General features: G+C 44.9%; 2 protein-coding genes across 2 annotated transcripts in view; one reads left to right on the top strand and one right to left on the bottom strand.

The window, feature by feature from the left end:
- LOC142570285 (adipokinetic hormone/corazonin-related peptide receptor variant I-like) overlaps nucleotides 1-2,438 on the top strand; it is a 95,009-nt gene extending 92,571 nt beyond the window's left edge. Inside the window, exon 3 of the mRNA XM_075678680.1 lies at nucleotides 489-2,438. Within this exon, the coding sequence (XP_075534795.1) occupies nucleotides 489-1,087 (599 nt within the window). The 3' untranslated portion in view covers nucleotides 1,088-2,438. The remainder of the gene's footprint in view (nucleotides 1-488) is intronic.
- A 2,866-nt stretch (nucleotides 2,439-5,304) lies between these two features.
- Nucleotides 5,305-18,110, bottom strand: part of LOC142570284 (uncharacterized) — a 58,168-nt gene continuing 45,362 nt past the window's right edge. Inside the window, exon 3 of the mRNA XM_075678679.1 lies at nucleotides 5,305-5,315. Within this exon, the coding sequence (XP_075534794.1) occupies nucleotides 5,305-5,315 (11 nt within the window). The remainder of the gene's footprint in view (nucleotides 5,316-18,110) is intronic.

Genomic DNA, 18,110 nt, shown 5'->3' with positions numbered 1-18,110 from the left:
CTCAGAAGTAGAACGCCACAGACACTGAGCTAACAAGGTGGGGAGGGTGGAGTCTGAGAAGCCTCTTCTCTATTCTCCAATACTCGGGAAAATCCGTTATGAATTAGGAAATGAGTAAAACGTACAATCACTTGGCGGCCTACAGCCTTTCGGATTGACAGACTCAAGGTGATATATCTTCACTTTCGTGGGCTTGTTTCACGATTTGTTGACCGAGGTGTACACAAAGAAGCGCGAAGAAAAACAAAGAAAGCTATTCGTCAATGCGTTGATGTGCAATGTTGTGTATATTTCCTGAGCTACTGCCAACCAATAAAGCATTCATGAGCCGTTTCTGACTGGTCTTCTTATTACTTGTGTTCTTTCGAGTTCTATAAATTCTTCATATCGCCGGTTCGTTCACGAAAAGGCAATCAGTGGGACGGTGTAGGCCCACGCTACAGCAACCCAAAAACTGATTCTTTTTCGTTCTGTCTTTTCTCGCGCAGTCGACCAACTAATGCTGCCGGAGCAACAGCAGTCGGGCCGGTTGCGCCTTCGCCGCTCTGATGTGCGGCACATCACCCGTGCTCGAAACCGCACTCTACGCCTGACCATCATCATCGTGCTCGCCTTCTTCCTATGTTGGACGCCGTACGTGATCATGGTGCTCTGGTACCAAATCGACCCGGAGAGCGCCAGCAACGTGGACGGCTACGTGCAGTCCTCGCTCTTCATGTTCGCAGTCTCCAATTCGTGCGTGAACCCGCTTGTCTACGGCAGTTTCACCTCAAGCTTCCGCAAGACTTGCTGCCGGGGCCCGCGATTCTGGGCGCTGAGCGCGCGTCGCGGCCAGTGCACGCTCACCAGGAAGCCCTCGAAGCAGACGGTGAACTCCTGGGTGCCCACCACGCCCGTCCACAGGGCGGAGTTCACCAGGGACTGCTGCTCCATGTGCTCCTCGGACGGCCACGATGTACGCTCTGTCGTGGACAACAACGACGGACGCTCCTGCCACATTCAGCTGGAAGTGAGGCACACGTCGGTGACGATGTGCCGCTCGTCAATCAATGGTCACGTGATCAAGGAAGCCGTGCAGAGCATATGAGTGACGGTAGGAGGGACGCGAAGAAGCTGGTTGTTACGGCAATACCGGCCAATTTAGAGCTCAACGATAGTATTTCTCAGCCTGTGCTGGTGTTCTCATAAGCTGAGCAGCCTGTTTTCTTTGAGGGCATTAGTAACGGCGCCGCATGCGAGCTCCTAACAATATTGTTCCAAGGAACTCGAAGACAAAACGTCCAAGAGTGACAGTGTCATTGTTGCATTGAGGTATGACGCCAGCGGATAAGCCGCTGTTGTTTAGTGTTGCTTTACATGCTGAAGCGGCTGTGGCATTGCACGTGAGAACGACCCCCAAAGATCGTCTCTGAACAGTGAAAGAGCTTAACCAGAGCTTTGGTGTACACATTAGGGCGAGCGAGAAAGTTCGCGTAAATACGGGCATTCACATCGCAGGCGAAGATGTTTATGGGATACCTATTCTTTTAATCAAACGTAATTTACGTGCAGACGAGTTTCATACATGACGGCACGTACAAAGTAGCGATCCATTGTGGAGATAAAACAATGGTTAAAATTAAGATTTTGAAAGGCTTATCAACTATGCGAGTACTTTGATTTCGCCCTGGTAGTTTCTTCTCGTCTCTTGTGCCAAACATTCCATTTTGCTGCCATTTGCCGCCATCGCATTGCTGTCACACATGCGTGAGTCTGCTCAAGAGTGCCGGCAGAAACCCTCGCTAGCAAGTCCACGGACAAGAGCTACTTGAGGACCTGAGGAGGACAAGCATGCGTTGTGGTGTGCAGGAATAACACGAGTAAATATTCTATTATCGCCAAAATATGAGAACGTACGCCCTTACCTCGGCTGTTAAACTAAACATTCCAGTTTGCTGCCTTTTGACACCATTGATTTGCTGTCTCACGTGCGTGTGTGTGCTCAAGAGCGTCTGCGGAGACCTTTGTTGGAAAGTGCACGCACCTTCCTGGAGACCTGAGGAAGCCAAGCATGCGTTGTGGTTTGCTGCGATAGCAGGAGTGAACATTTTGTTATCGCAAAAATTTGTGAAAATGTACGCCCTATTTACTTCGGATGGATAAAGTTCGCTGAGAGCATTTAGACAATAACTTCGATAAATATTTTGCTCTCATCTGTGCTAAGTTCTTCAAATGAGTAAGCTTAGTGAAGTGAATGGACAATGCACTGTGACGCACTGTGAGACCCTTCGTGGAAACAGAAAAATTACGTTTTCACATCCTTGCGGGCTGTAGGAAAGCTTTACCTTTTGTAATTACTAATCTGTTTGCTTAACTCCATACTGTGAAAGACGATGATGGCAAAATTACGTTGCCGTATCGAAGTTGTTCGTCAGCGCCACAATAAATGCGTTGGGAAATACCGAGCTCTTCCGTGTTTAGACAAATTTCTGCTTTGCGAAAAAAAAAACACATGTGTGCAGCGTAGGTCTTCATAAAGAAGCCATGCTGTGGAGCGGGGTTAGTCTCAGTCGAATTTCGGAAGCCTGAAAAAGAAGTAGTTTGACCAGCACCATAATACAACAGAAACGCTTTTATAGTGGCATATACGCATTCATAGACGCCGCATGGGATACTTGAATGGAGTCCAGCATGTGACGGCCCCACTACACTTACTTGCCCATATCTCCGGCTTATCACCGAAAGTTAAAGCGTCGGCCATCGCGCAGCAAGTGTCGTCAGTAGTGGCGGGCAGGAGGTGTGGATCACACACCGTTTGTATGGCGTGAAATTTTGTTTTCTCTTAGCGCCGACCGTTGCACTGTGAACATATCATTGGTACGACGCCACCGCCAAAAAATCTAATCTACCGCAACAGTCCTGACACAATACCTCATGTGAGGGCTGCTCACCGTCCCTGAAACCATAACCATAGGTCGGTAGAATTAGCTTAGTTATACTCACTCACCGATATTTTCATACACAATGCATTCACTAATTGTCTTGTTCTGGGGGTTTTACGTACCAGAACAGCGATATGAATATGAGGCCCACGGTGGTGTGGGAATCCGGCTTAATTTTCACCACCTAAGGTTTTTTAACGGGCACGCAATGCGTGGTACGCCCACATTTTTGCATTTCTCACCCATAGAATTGTGGCCGCTGCCGGGATTTGATCCCGTGCCCTCGGACTTAGCGGCACAGCGCCATAACCACTACGCCACCGCGGCGGGTCACTAATAATCAAGTGCAGCCGTAGACGCTCACATTCGTATTAGCGTTCGTGCTCACCTTCACTTATACTCACTCGCGTTCATTGCCATTCGCACATACCGGCCGCCAATTATGCTGGTACACGTGTCCACTTGAACTCACTAGCACTCTTGTAAGCCCACATTCTCAGATAGTCACTCACTTCCACTGAATATCACTGCCGCTGTACTTTGTTCGTGCCCACATTAAGCAGCAGTCACTCCGTTTTTAATCAAGTAATTCAAACTGATGGACACTCACTCCCGTTAATACTCACGCCTGCCCACACCCTACGTCACTCGCTAACACTCTGTATCAAACCTGTAAATTAAGTGGGTATCGAGTATGACACAGCGTACCCGTGAGTGAGTACGCCGACCTATGCCCATAACGAACACCCGTCCTCCGTGTGAATTCCCGTTGCGGTGGCAAATCCGCTTGCTTTTCTTGTACAGTATGGTGCGTTGGAGATATTTATGACCACAAAAGCACAGCGTCGTTGCCTATCTAACAGGGTGCATTTCTGTAACAAAATCAAATCGTCATGACTTGCTGTAACTAAGCTTTTGGGGAACTGTGAGGTGTTATCCACGTGCACTTCGATAGAGTGGTGTGAGATGGCCTATAGAAGAAGCGTGGATCCAGAAAAGCGTGTAGCCTCAAATTTGCCACCAGAAGTAATAATCTGGGCTTGTATCCACGAAGCGTTTCTTACGTGAGAGCGTTTCCACGTTGGTTGGTGCTAGGGCGCCTGAGATAGGTGCTTCTCGTCACAGCGATAGGTAGCATAGCGAGCCGATTGCTGCTCCAATGATCAGCCGCTGACGCCACTTGCACACTTAAATAAAACTTTCAGAAAGAGGGCCCAGTTCAGGGCAGCAAGTTTGCTTACTAAGAGCTTCCCGTATTTAGGCGTTCGCCGTTGTTGCGCCATGCATTAAGCATCTTCTTGTACAAAATGGTTCATGTGGTCCTATCTAATGTGAAATGATTGTGCTAGAGACGCGAGCGTCATGTGAGCTTCCTGAATTATCAGGTTAGCGTGTACATATGCGAGTTGTAAGTCTTTGACTCTGACGTTGCCGAACGCTTGTGTGATGTGGGGTGAGAAATGACCATGTCAGCAGGAAAAGCGCTGCTGCGTCTGAGTGACTGCTCACAAAATCTGCTCAAAACCATATCTGAGGACTACAATGGTCCCTTCCCTATACATAAGCTTTCAAAAGTGTCGTATGTTTGCTATGTGTTTCGGATATGGCGTGTTACTAGACCATTAGGGGCCATCGACGGTACACGGGTGTGTTCAAGACTTCAGTTCCTCATTCTCTTCCGACGTGTAGGTGCCGCCTTAGGCGACAGTGGCACTGGCTTTAACACTCCCAGGGATAATCTTCTGTAATGCGGAGATTGTCGGTTCCTTTCCCAGCTACGGCAAGTTATCTCTTCGTCCCCTTTCTTTTCGGTTTACCTTATTATTTTTACGTTGAAAATAAACATCACTCGCAACTTCACCATAGCTCTATATGACTTCATTGTCCGTTACACCTTATGGTTGTGGCTAACAAAAAATGAGGCTCCACGTATTCCCACATTATTCTTGCTCAAGTGGACGAACTACTACTACACGTATTCATATTGTCTAACATCAAATCGAACTTTTATTGTATATGCTCAGATCCGGGAAAAAACTATCACTAAACAAGTAACCATCCATCCACAGTTGTCTTCACCAGTATTTAAATAGGGTAAAGTGTTTCATGTTGAAAGAGAACTATGTGCGTAATTAGCCACACAAATAAGTCAATTTTTCATTACTTCGTAAGCATACCGAACGTTGTTTGGGACATCGGGCATTAGCGTGTTAGAATGGACACGCCAGCTATGAAAGAAATGTTATCTTGAGCAAAGAAAAATATTGTAAAGCCAACATTTTATCATGGAAAGTCGCAAGACGTGTGAGCAGCCACTGTCTGCAAATACACCTGAAGAGCAGAAAAAAATTTCTGTTCAAGTTGGAATTGATTCCTGGTAACACTAGCAGAATACTGCAAAAACGAGAACAAAATAGAGTTACACCACTCGAGTGCTTAACTATTAACTGCAGATCTAAAAGCTACAAAAAACTGTATGTAATAGTTAAGTGCTTGTGTTGTATCGTTTGGCGTCATTCTCATCTTCGCCGAAGTGTTAGTGTACCGTGCGTCTACAAAAACAGTTCTGTGTAACATGTTCCGCACGATGTTTAATGTGGTGGTATTGAGCCTGATCCGCAGAATATCGTCAAGATTTAGTTGCCCAAGTTCATTTAAATATACCAAATTTGATACGCTTATGTTCTGGTATAAATAACGGGTCGTCATTCGCCATAGTTGGTCCGAAGGCACGTCACAATAACGACACCTTGATCCGAAATGTACCTAATGAATAACTAAAGGTGCTTCAGAAGTACGGCATGTCGTTATTTTCCAGTCGCAATAACACGAGACTCTATAAAATTGTTGAGTCATTACACCAGGTGTTCTTTCATGCGTGAACAAAGACTGTGTTGAATGCGCTGCTAATTAGATCTGTAAGGCATCCGCTATGATGTTAAAGTGAGAAAAGTTAGTACTGCTTTAACAGTTGAAGCACTGTGTTTATGTCAGCTTCAAGTTTCTTCTTGCGCTGGCCATTAGGAAATCAGAAATAAAACAAAGTGCCTCTTTCTTTCCTCATCGCATCGTTTAACAAGATGCCTATGCTCAGCACTCGATGATTATTTTTCCATGTCGTCGTTTCCGCTCATATCATCAATGTCATGTAGCGTGTAAGGCTAGTGTTGGTAAGGCTAGCGTATAACAGGAGACGAACGGTAATTAAGCTATACACCAAAGTCATTTTAACTTGTTAAGTTGGCTTTGGTGATGGTACGCAGATCGGCTTTGAAGACGGTACGCAGACAATTATGAGAAACTTGAAATAAGTCTCCCAGAAAAGCATATCTTTTCGTTTATGCCGTTATAACCCTTGCAAAAAAACCTCATATGATACATATGACACATACCCAATAATCTCGTATGATCATATGAGAACACAGATAAGACATGTGTGTTGCATATGGTCATACAAGATTACTGGATATGTATCATATGTGTTATATTATATTTTGATAGGATTATGACTACATAAAATAGCTTTTATTTATGTGGTATTGGTAGTAGGAACACTTTTCTGTATCCCAATGCCTTTTTGATTCTCCGCGTAAGATATAACAAGTACAGGGGCTGCCGATCTTTCAATACCACTATTTATCCTTAATTCTACGAAATAAACATCTATAGTACTATGACGTTTGCCGTCGATCAATGTACCTGTCGTGTCGTGTTATATCTTTGTCCCCTTCCTGTCATCTATTTCTGATGTTATAACTGTAAATAAATATATTTACGACGTGTTAGTTCATGCTTCGTATCTCCTTTATTAATTATAAGGATCATGAACATGGATCTTAAATATATGGGCCCTCTAACTATTGCATCACATCATGTTTAAAAACAGCGCTAAACACGTGCACCAGACAACAGAATAGAGGATGGGACACACACGGCGCTGTCTGTCAACTTCTGGGGCCTTTGAAGACACAGTGCGAGCAAGAGCAAATTTTTCAATAGTCATCATACCGGTTTCTAGAAAGAACTTTGGTCCGAAGTGAAGGGTCTTCTCCTGTTGAGGATCCATGGTGACGTCTCCAAGATCCAAAAGCTTTCCTTCTGCTGGCCGCCGTTTGGTAGCTTTGGGAAGCGAAGGGCGGATGATATTCCAAAGGAATTTTGTGGTGTGGTCTGTAGTCTTACACCACTCGCGAAAGATGCGCTCGTTCTGGCGTTGGTCACTGACGCCGAACTTCGTCCTAAGCATGCCCTTCGACTGTCTCGCCTGGCGCCGCCATTCATTCTTCAGTATCTTGCAGATTCTCATAGTGTGTCCCTCTAACGGGCGCGGGAATACACATAGGACTTGTAGATCCGTAGGGCAAGTTCCATGACGGCAGTGCCAAGATGCAGTGCGAGCTCGGCAGATGCACACGGCGATGAGCGGAGACAGAAGAGCTGGGTCTGACAAGTAAACACATAATTGACACATAATTTGACACATAAAAGAAGCCCACGTACTGGAAATGTACTGAAGAAGAACAGGAGATTGGGCGAGTTTGTGGTATTCCATAATGTTTAAAAACAGTGTTAAAGACGTACACCGGACACCAAAATAGAGGATGGGACACACACGGCGTTGTCTGTCAACTCCTGGGGCCTTTGAACGCACAATGCAAGGAAAAGCAAGTTTTCCAACAGTCTTCATACCAGTTTCTAGACAGAACTTTGGTCCCAAGCGAAGGTGATTCTCCTGTTAAGGAACCCCGGTGATGTCTCAAAGAAACACTCCACAGAATTCTTTTGGAATATTGTCCGCCCTTCGCTTCTCAAAGCCACCAATCGACGGCCATTACGAGGAAAGCTTTTGGTCCTTGGTGGCATGACGGTAGAAGACAACGTCCGTCAAGCTTGGTTCTGCTTTCCCTAATGAACTAAATGAACTAATGACATCAAACACGCAGAATGAACGAGCGCGGCTACGGAGATACGTCTGTGGGGAGATATATAAGGACACCGACTCAGCAATCCCGATTCAGTCACTGAATTAAGAATCTCCACTACAATGCACCTCTTCAGATGACGTATAAACGCCAGTCATACTTCTAGTGGAGCGAATGTTTACATACTTAATTCTCAGGATTGACCTGCAATTCTGAGAATATGAACAAGTAGTTCCATGAGCTAAAATTATTTGACCGCCTCAGCGCCTTTACTAGATCTCTGAAGTACTGCTTTTGCACTAGGGCATATGCAGCAGCCGATTTTAAGCTGGTCTAAGCCTGTTTTTACATATTCATAGGGTAGATAGACCACATTAGCATTCTCATCATTAACATAGCCACGCGCACATTTAGAAGAAAAGTATATAACTTATATTGCTCGTCGGAATCCGGCAGAAGGTTTCCTAACAAAAATAAATGCTCTCCCCACTTTGACTATTGTCTCCACTCAAGCGTTGGGCGTGAAGACAATATTTCATTCTCTCTCCTATTTACGAATTAAAGGAAGAAAAAAAGTTGCAGTCGTCCTTCGCCATAGTGGGTACGTGCCATGTTTTGAGGGCTCAACATCGCCATCACGTTTCAACGGTTGCAGTACTGCCATCACGTAAGTAGAAATAATATGTATTTCTGGCATGACTTACATATTATCTAACGCCCGAAGTTAGGCATTTTAAAAGCGCGTCTTGTGCAGCAGCGCGAGTCAGTAAGCATAGCATTGCTCCTTCAACTATGGTCAGCGTAATTTAAATGAGGGCAACAATGCGCAAGTGTGCATAGCCCGCCTAGCTTCAACATTTCATTATTAAACGGCAGCATCATTCGAACGTTGAACTGCCTCACCTATGGCCCTGGATGGCAGCACGAAGCCGAAGCTGCGGTTTAATGCATGAATAGGTTTTGCTGAATCTGCTTTGTGCATCCTGTGTGGAGGCCGTTGTCTCCCACGCCTGCGCTGTCTGGCCTTGTTTAGTCTGAGTCATCGAGGCTACACATAATCTGTTTTAGATCGATAGCTCTACTACTCCAGGTAGACCCTGAAGACACCTGGTTTCTGAATTCTGACCTTCAAGCTCAGTCAAGGTCAAACTGGGACTTAGCCTGCCACTACCGGCAGCTGCTGTGTACGACGCGTAGGCACCCACATTTTCAAAGCAATCTGCGATGTGGACAAAGTGCGCGGTCACGCAGGCTTCATCTTCAAAGCGGTTTTCAAAGAGTACCAAGTGCGCCAAGTGCCGGTAGCTTCTCATGAGGTGTGCGTTCGACGCTTATGGGCTAAATATAGTCCGACGTAGCGTAAGTCCGCGGACAGGTTACGTAACGTTGGCAAGAACAGCGTCTATAGTTCGACCGATGGTTCGACGCACTGGCGAAGCCAACGTAACCGGACGCGGCCAACGCGCTCCGACGCATCCGGCGTCGAGCGACGCTGGCCCGCGCGCAGATAACCATAGAGTTTAAACTCTATGCAGATAACGTCAAACTGTGGCCGCGCCTTTAGTTCGCGTTGAAGCGAGCCGCAGCATGAAGGTCAATTCGCTCACTGCTGCTGCCGCGCCGAGCAGCGATTGTGTGTTGTGGTGCAATTGTAAAAGTGCTAGTTGCCAACGGCGTCTAGCATCTATGCCCTTTCCCCAAGCAAGCAAAACCGTGTTATCGCTCGACAAACTTTGTTTAACCGCGTTCAACCACGGCTGTCGTTTTAAGGGCTAGTTCCCCCAGCATCATGTCCGTGCGTCGACACAAAACTCGAGCCTTCTCCTCCGGCGTCCGCGTTAGACGCCACGTGCGTTCATGCCATTGAGTACACGCCGTGATTGACGCGGCCCTACTAGAATAAAACGTCATTACTCGGGCCAATCCCGAAGGTAGCGCAATACCGGGCCGACCCGCGGCGGAGGTGAAGCAGGCGTTAAGCACTCTCCATACGTTGGTCGATCCAGAACTTAGTACAATGCTAGGCCGACCCGCGGCGTAGGTGAATCGGGCGTTAACACACCCCATACGTGGGCCGATCCCGAAGATAGCGTAATGCCGGGGGCTACTCGCGGTGGAGCTGCAGTTCGCCATTAAGAGATCCACATACGTAGCTTCGCTGGTCATCCTCCTTCACAGACTGGGAAAGCACTGAGTTTCTTGTTAAGAGAGGCAGTTGCTGTTTCAGAAAAATCGCCTGTGGCACCCAGAGCACCACTGACTTGGCGAGGCTGAGTATCATGGACTGGCGCATAAATCTTGCAAGGTGAAGTGCAATGATCACTTGAGGTATTTAACGTATACGATGTTTAGAGCACGCACTTACTACACAATAAGGGTAAACATTTGTTTGATGGTGGTGATGATGCAGTGTTTTGTGGCGTGAGGACCAGATATGGCCAAAGAACACCAAGCAAGTTGTCAATTGGCCGCTCTATGTTGCTTATACTTTTTTCTGCTGCTATTGGTTTCGTAGTTTCATTGTTAAATTTTGCGATCGAACTCAGCTGTTCCACATCAGACAGAATAAACCGCATCGTCGGGTATTTATTTGAATGACACTAGCTGGAACCAGACACCTCTGTCTATCTATCTATCCCTGTTCTTCTTTTGCTTTTTTTTGCTTTCTGTTTCTTGTGTTTTCTTTTCTCTCTCGTTTTTCTTTTTCTTTTTTTGCTTTAATCATATTAAAAAAACGGGCAAGCTCGCACTCGGTCGCGTGAGGTTTGAAACAGCGAATCTGGTCGATTAGGGGTTATTCCTAATACATGTAGGTTGTAATTTGGCTGCTGCTAGATTAAAACTCTGCTTCAAGTAGTTTTCACCTCATTCAAACGCGGCAGTTCGGCTGGCTTGGGTGGATACTCGAACCTAGGCTGGATACTTGAAGCTAGACTTGTAGACAAGTCTAGCTTCGCGATGCGCAGCCTCTTCTTCGGCAGTACGAACTTTCATAGGCTGCCTCATAGCGTTAACTGACCGAGCGCAGCAGAGAACTCGCTTTCATATCTTTTTCAAGGTCAAGCGCGTGCGCATTCCTAACGGATATCACGGCGCATGCGCAGATGTCGGCGCGGCGGCGAAACCGGCGGCGCGCAGTGTCTCCGTCGGTGGGCGTTGGTGGAGTTTTGTGATACGAGGTCCGTTTTACGCCGAGCAAGAACAGCTTTCACAGCTTCGATGTTAAAAGACTTTGACCAGGTTTGTGCCCTGGAGACAAATAAGTCGGGTGGGTAGATTGCGTGATGACAATTGTGTCTACGAAATCTTACACCTGTGTCAACTGCAAAAAGTGGTGAAAATTCATATGGCAGATATGGCGTCCTTATTCTCAGAGCAGCTGTTCTGCTTGCCAGAAAAGACGTCACAGGTTTTATCTGCCACGTGACAAGTCCAACTCGCAGAGTCAGAGATCAGAAGGTGGTGCAGTGACCAAGCAGACAGCAACAACGCAAACACGGGGATTTCCGTGATGCGCACAACGCACAAAACCAGCACCGAAAAACATGCAGCGTAGTGAAAAGGAAAGACAAAAGCGAGTACGTCGACTTCAGCGATTCCTTCACCTCTGAAATCGTTTAATGCGACAGCGCTCACTTCACCATCCAACCCCCAATGACTTAAATTTTGTGCAAAAGTCTTGCAGGCAATTGCATAAATGTGAAACTCCATGTAAACATTTACGACAAAGAGAACAATGTTGGCGTGATGACGTATGCCTCAGCGTAACCAGACTTACGCAAATAAACATGTTCTGATCCCTTAAGTGCTTTCGCAGTAAACAGTTTCATATTGTGCCCGTACCCTATACTAAACAAATCATGGATCCTGGCGCATCGATGCACGCAGTTTATTTACCTGAACAGATGGACAGAAGGCAGTACAGTGGAATGCGAACAGTACATCGGACACACAGGAATACACAGGAAAGTACTAAGCCCTGTATGTATCCCGTTTTTCCTCTGAGTTCATGTGTTAGTTGCCGCGGTGGCCGCATTTTGATGAGAACGAAGGGCCAAAACGCTCATGTGAATAGATTCAGATGCACATTAAAGAATCCCAGGTGGTCCAAATTAACACAGGGTCCCTCACTACGGCGTGCCTCAGAACCAGATTGTGGTTTTCGCAGGTGAAACCCAAGAATTCTATGTGCTAGTTGCACTACACCGAATGCTTTCTCGTGAGGACATACAAACAAACCCAAATCTCAGCCCTGCCCGTGCAAACAGAGCGAACACTGCTTCGAGCTCTGTTCAGCAAACGGGGCTTGTGTCGTAAGCTTGATGTGGGCTCTATACTTCGATATGCAAGTAGGCAGCGAAGGAACCATCATTTGCAGACGCTAGTTGAGGAACGGGAGCTCACAAGCAAGTGCCTTTGCCTTTGCAACCTTTGTGGAGAACTGGGCGGGTCGCCTCCTCGCCCCATCCATTTCCTACATCTCAGATGCATTTTCCCTCTAACTCCCTTACAAAGTCGTGTTGTCGCTGCTCACACTGGTGGGACGACTTCCCCGCGACGAAGAGCCACTCTCGTTCTTTGGTCGTACAGAAGCGTGAGAAGAAAAGCGTAGTGCCGTGCAACACGAATAGTGGGGCGACTACGACTATGATATGGCGCCAGAGTAGCGCGCGTCATCTGTATGGAAACAAAGCATTGCCTCAGCAGAGGTCTGTCTGCAGCGGCTGCTGTGAATCGGACCCATGCGTCACCCACGCGCTGCGTCTCGTGATCTGCCGATTGGCAAGGCAGACGCGCCATACTTGGCTCTGTTTGGAAAGTGCCGCACAAGACCAATTCCGCGCCAGCCAGTAAGTAGCGAAATTAAAACACGTATAAAGTCGCGCTCAAATTACTCATTAGGGTGTATCGCAATGATCAGTCAATTTATTCTTTATTTTTTTATGTACACATGCTGTATCGTTATTATAACACTACAGCAGGAGGGGGGAAAAGAACAGAACTGTACATCAGCAAAGACGAGGCCAACAGAAGCAAGCATAATTGGTGCAGTTACTATTCGAAGCGAACACAGGCAAAGAAAAAATAATACAGGCAAAAATAAACTACATATACGAAATTTGTTCTTTTATGGCGACTAAAAACTCATTTAATGGCAGGCGATGCGCTGTACTGCACAATGAATCCCAGCGTTTTATTGTGCGCGGCAAACAAAAGACTATCGTTAGTATGACCAAAAAAAAAAGAATAAGGTTTTAGGTTAAAACCAAGATAACTGCGAGTACAACACTTATTAGCAAGTGTTACGTCCCTGTAGTCACGTAATACAGAGACGGAGTTATTGATAACGCGCAGATACTTTAGAAATTCAATGTCATAACGCGAAAAACACTCATTAGCCAGATTGTATGACTGTAGTCGCAAAAGTCAGGAATAAATAAATACGTGCAGTAACTTTAACGATTCAATGTGATAACGCAACAACGGTGGTTGGAGGTTCAGGGAATACAGCGCCTGTGTCGGTGAAGAACTGCGACCGTAATTATGGCATATTGAGAAATTATTGCGGTGGAAGGTCCCCTGGACGGCAATTTACAAGTTTTAATGGATATCGAAAAATTTTCATGGAGGGTGGCGAGAGGCCATTTCATTGGCCTTGCTAATACGTTTGACTACACATTAGGATCGAATACGTGGTCAAATCAAGCTTCATAGCAGCGATAAATGCGTATGTTCAAGGCTCACCAAATACCGCTTGTATTATTCTATAATCAATAGGAGTTTTTAAATATTACATGCAGCTGGTAGCACAATTCTTTTCCTCGAGTTGGACTACTCGAAGAGACCGCTGTCACTGTCACAAGAAAATGAAAATCCCTAATTGACTGATAACAAAATTTTACTAATGAATTTTTTTATCTAAATACCTTAGGGCGCATGGTGCAATTTAGAGATTGAAGCCAGTCAATTCTCAAGGCACATCTTCTTGGAACGCAATTGGGAACTAGCACCAGTTTCGAGAGTAAGCGCCATCAAACTTGCGGTAAAAATCCACTGTTGTTGCAGTTACCGTTCTTTAACAAAATGCCTTTTTTATGCACTGAACAGAAAGATAACTTAAACGCTAATGTATTTTCCCATTCATTTTGAGGCCGCATATCTTGCAACTGGTGTCATCCTCCGAATGAATTCTTCCCAAGTCGATATGCCTTGCGAACTCACTCGCTGCAGTTCGACAAGTACTATATGTGCCGTAAAGCAATTAGGTAAAAACTGAATTTCAAAATTTTGGTATTCAGTTCATTATGCATTTTGCTGATCATGGAAGTAATTCCCGCCTCTTGGAGTAATTCAGCTCTAGGAAAAAAAATTGTGCAACATGCCACTGCTGATTTGTAAAAATTTGGCTAACAAAATAGAAAACTTCTTGACCTCACGTTCGTGAGCAGTGCACTGGACGGATGCACGATTACTCTAGATAAAGGCACTTCTTATCACAAGTTGCTTTCAATCGCTTCTCCTATCACAACAAGAAGTGCTCCTTTCAAACAGTCGTTTGTCTATGTCAAGGACTACGCACACGCAGACGATGACGTGGTGCTAGACTTCAGCGTCGCCCAAGTTAACGCTACAAACGACGTACACCAAATGTGGTCCCAATTTAAGAATCTTGTATATTTCTGTGAAAAGAATTTTATTCCGTCTTGTAAAAAATCGCACTAACAGGCATTATCACTGGATCACGCGTGATATAATTCAACTGAAACGAAAAATTAGGCGCAGGCATAAAGCAGGCGTGATGCAAGATCTCGACGGACTTACCAAAAGCACGCACGAAAAGATTCGAGAAGACAAATCCCGAGTTCATAACACTACCCTTCCATCAATTACGCACAACAATCCACATAAGTTCTGGCGATACTTATCTAACAAAATGCCTTGCATAACACAAATTACTTCTTCTAAACAAAGAATATAGGATCCTGAATCCATCGCCACAGCATTTAGGGCCTTTTTCAGTCTGTCTTTACAAGGAAAGTTACGAACGCTCCGATGTCTCCTAACTCGTTCGAACAAGCAATGCCTATAGTCTCAACATAAGTCAAGAGGGAGTTTTGTGTCTCTTACGAAACCTCGATGTGAAGAAAGCCTCCGGTCCTAATGACATTTCAAATGCTTTTTTAAACCGATATGCTAATGCAGTGTCATTGTATTAGCACAAAATTTATGAAACATCCTTAGAAACACTAGAAATTCGAGACGACTAGCGTCACGCAAAAATTATTCCCATACACAAGTCGGGCTCCAAACTCGAACTGAAAAACTATCACCCCGTCTTATTGATGAGTACGTGCTGTAAATTATTCGAACATATAATCTCTAAAGCTCCTATAACTCATCTGAAAACTAACAATCTCCTTTTTGGTCAATAACATGGTTTCTGATCAGGTCTCTCAATCACAATACAACTAGCGGAGATAACCCATGGCTTCTTTGATGCAATGAACAAAGAGGGTGAGATTGACGCAGTCGTCCTTGACTTCTCGAAAGCTTTCGACTTAGTTCCGCATCATGACATAGTAACAAAACTTGCGGCTTTCAAAATCGACAGTCAAATTATATCACGGATCTCGCGCTTCTTACAACACCGAAAACAGTGCGTTGTCATAAACAACAGTGCTTCAGAATATCTAGACGAGTATTCTGGAGTACCACAAGGCTCTGTTTTAGCACCCGTTTTATTCCTTCTTTACATCAATGATATACAATTTTGCATTCCATCACCCATATAAATACGTCTTTTTGCAGACGACTATTTAGTGTACACAACTGTAAACAGTCGGGATGATCAAATTAGACTTCAAAATTACCTAATAATACTACAAGCATGGAGTTTGAAATGAGGTATGAAGTTGAACGCCAATAAAACAAAATGTTTTAAAGGAAACAATAAAATAGAACCCTATAACTTCACATACAAACTGGGCGGAACTGAAATCGCCATGTACGATGAGGTCGAATATTTAGGAGTCACACTGAGAATTAATCTCAACTGGGAACCACATATTACTTCAATTTGTGAGCGAGCTCGTAGAAAACTGTCCTTCCTTAAAATACGACTGCGTAGCGCACCGTCATCAGTTAAACTGAATGCCTACAAACACTAGTAAGACCGGTATTAGAATGTGTAGACATAGTATGGGACCCATTTCAAAAATACTTAACAGACCAAATTGAAGATATCCAGAAATTAGTAGCACGCTTCATCTACTCGGACTACTCGCGATACAGTAGCACAACTAACCTAGTAAAGAGAGCAACTCTTCAACCTTTAAGAAACCACAGAATAATTTCTAAACTTCAATTTATGTACATTCTCCACCATGGGCATTACAAAATTTCTTGCTCTCGCTACTTGCAGGACCGCTTTAACCACTCGACCAGAACCAACCACTGCAAAACCATTCGCAAACCATTTAGTAAAGTCCCGTAAATATTCGTTATTTCCCCAAGCGATATTTATCTGAACAAATTACCGAGCATTGTAGTGAATTGCACGAATGAATCAAGTGGTTTATTTGTAAAAAACATAGAGACAATGGTATTTTCCGAGATTTAATAGTTTACATTCCCGACTAACTGAGTGTTTTTTTCTCTCGTTTCTTGGTTGTATTAATATTATTTCTATAGTGTTTGCATATTTACAGTGATTGCGTTTGTCTTGATTAATTTTTATGCTTTGGGATGTTTTCCCACTCATTGATGTACCCACTCATGCCTGCGCCCGGAAAGGATCTGCAGTATCTGTAAATAAAATAAAGAAGGCATAAACACCCAGTGTAGCTGTTTTGTGTAAAGAAAAACACGTTCTGCGCCCTGAATTATGACTCATGCGCATTCAAAATATGTCTCGTGCACGCAGAAGTTTTGCAATTACTCCGATGGGTGTTTCCGAACAACAAAGGGAAATGACGAACTAATTCACGGGGGCAAATCAAGGAAGCCTTAGCCCGGAGCCAATGTTTAGATGACGGGCTTCGGGGTCGTCAGGACGATTGTCTCCTTTTCGAACGCAGTGGTTTGTTTTTCATTGTTTCCTCAATGTTGATAAATAAGATAGGAATCTAGCACTGTCACCACCATCCGTTGATTATTTTCGGGCCGTCGCTATTATACTTATCCATCTAGGACATAACCATTCCAATACTGCTGAGCACAGAGTAAATCATCACCCGCGCGTTAGAGCCCAACAAGAAGGAAAAAAATGAAAGTCACACTTCTGCCCAAGGGGTGAAACGATTACCGAGCGAGCTGCTGCAGTATGGCGGGTTGTATGACTCGCAAGTTTTGCACTATGTCATCCATATAGCAGTGATGTTTAGTCATGCACGAACCCTTAAGTCAGCGTCAAGTCGCACTTTCAGTGCAGCTTCAAAGCCGCCCCGTCATGCATAAACAGTCTGGCTGAGCCTAAGTTCAGGATAATGCACGTACGGTCGAGTCGCCGATAAACAACTTTTCAACTGGGGCCACTTGGTTTGACACCTTAGTGCGACAGCTTGTACGGCGCGTGCGGGAAATCATGTGCAGGGCACGTGCGCCGCTATATTAACGTCGGGTTAGGAGAGCACAGCCACGCGAGCGGAACGCTCCGGTCGCCAGAGAATTTGGCGCCACGTTGAGCACGGTGCGGCTGTAAGTGAAGCTTTAAAAAAATGAAAATTTTGACTCGCTGCTCGTTCAGAGAAAGCAAGATAAATCTTCGAAGCCTGTTTTAAAACGACTCTTTCTTGCTCGTAACCTCACTGCGTCGACGTCTCACGAAGTGCCCTCGCGTGTGCTGCTGTTTGCATTTCGGCTTACTTTGGGAGCAACGTAGCGCATGAAGATAAACACGGCAAAGCATTAAACTTGTGACCAATACAGTGCATAAACCTAAGTATTGCAAGAAACTACAGGTTGGATAGATGACAATATAGACAATTGTACACATCTCCGTCTAGCTTTATGACATTTATGCGTAACCCCTTCATGAAAGCTTCGGTTTACAGAGATTTCAACCTGTGCGTTGCATCTGAATATTTCCTTTTATGATAAGGAGATGTTTGATAAACAATGGTAAAAAATGAAATGTTGATAAAGAATGATTCAGGGAATCATGTGAACACGGGTTTGGTGCTGCTAAGAGAAGTCGCGTTTAATTTCATCATCATCATTATCATCATCATCATTATCATCATCATCATTATCATCAGTAGCAGCACCA

This window comes from Dermacentor variabilis, chromosome 2 (assembly GCF_050947875.1).
Source record: "Dermacentor variabilis isolate Ectoservices chromosome 2, ASM5094787v1, whole genome shotgun sequence".
Lineage (NCBI taxonomy): Eukaryota > Metazoa > Arthropoda > Arachnida > Ixodida > Ixodidae > Dermacentor > Dermacentor variabilis.
The sequence above is the reverse complement of the archived record's forward strand: the minus strand, read 5'-3'. Positions and strand labels throughout refer to the sequence as shown.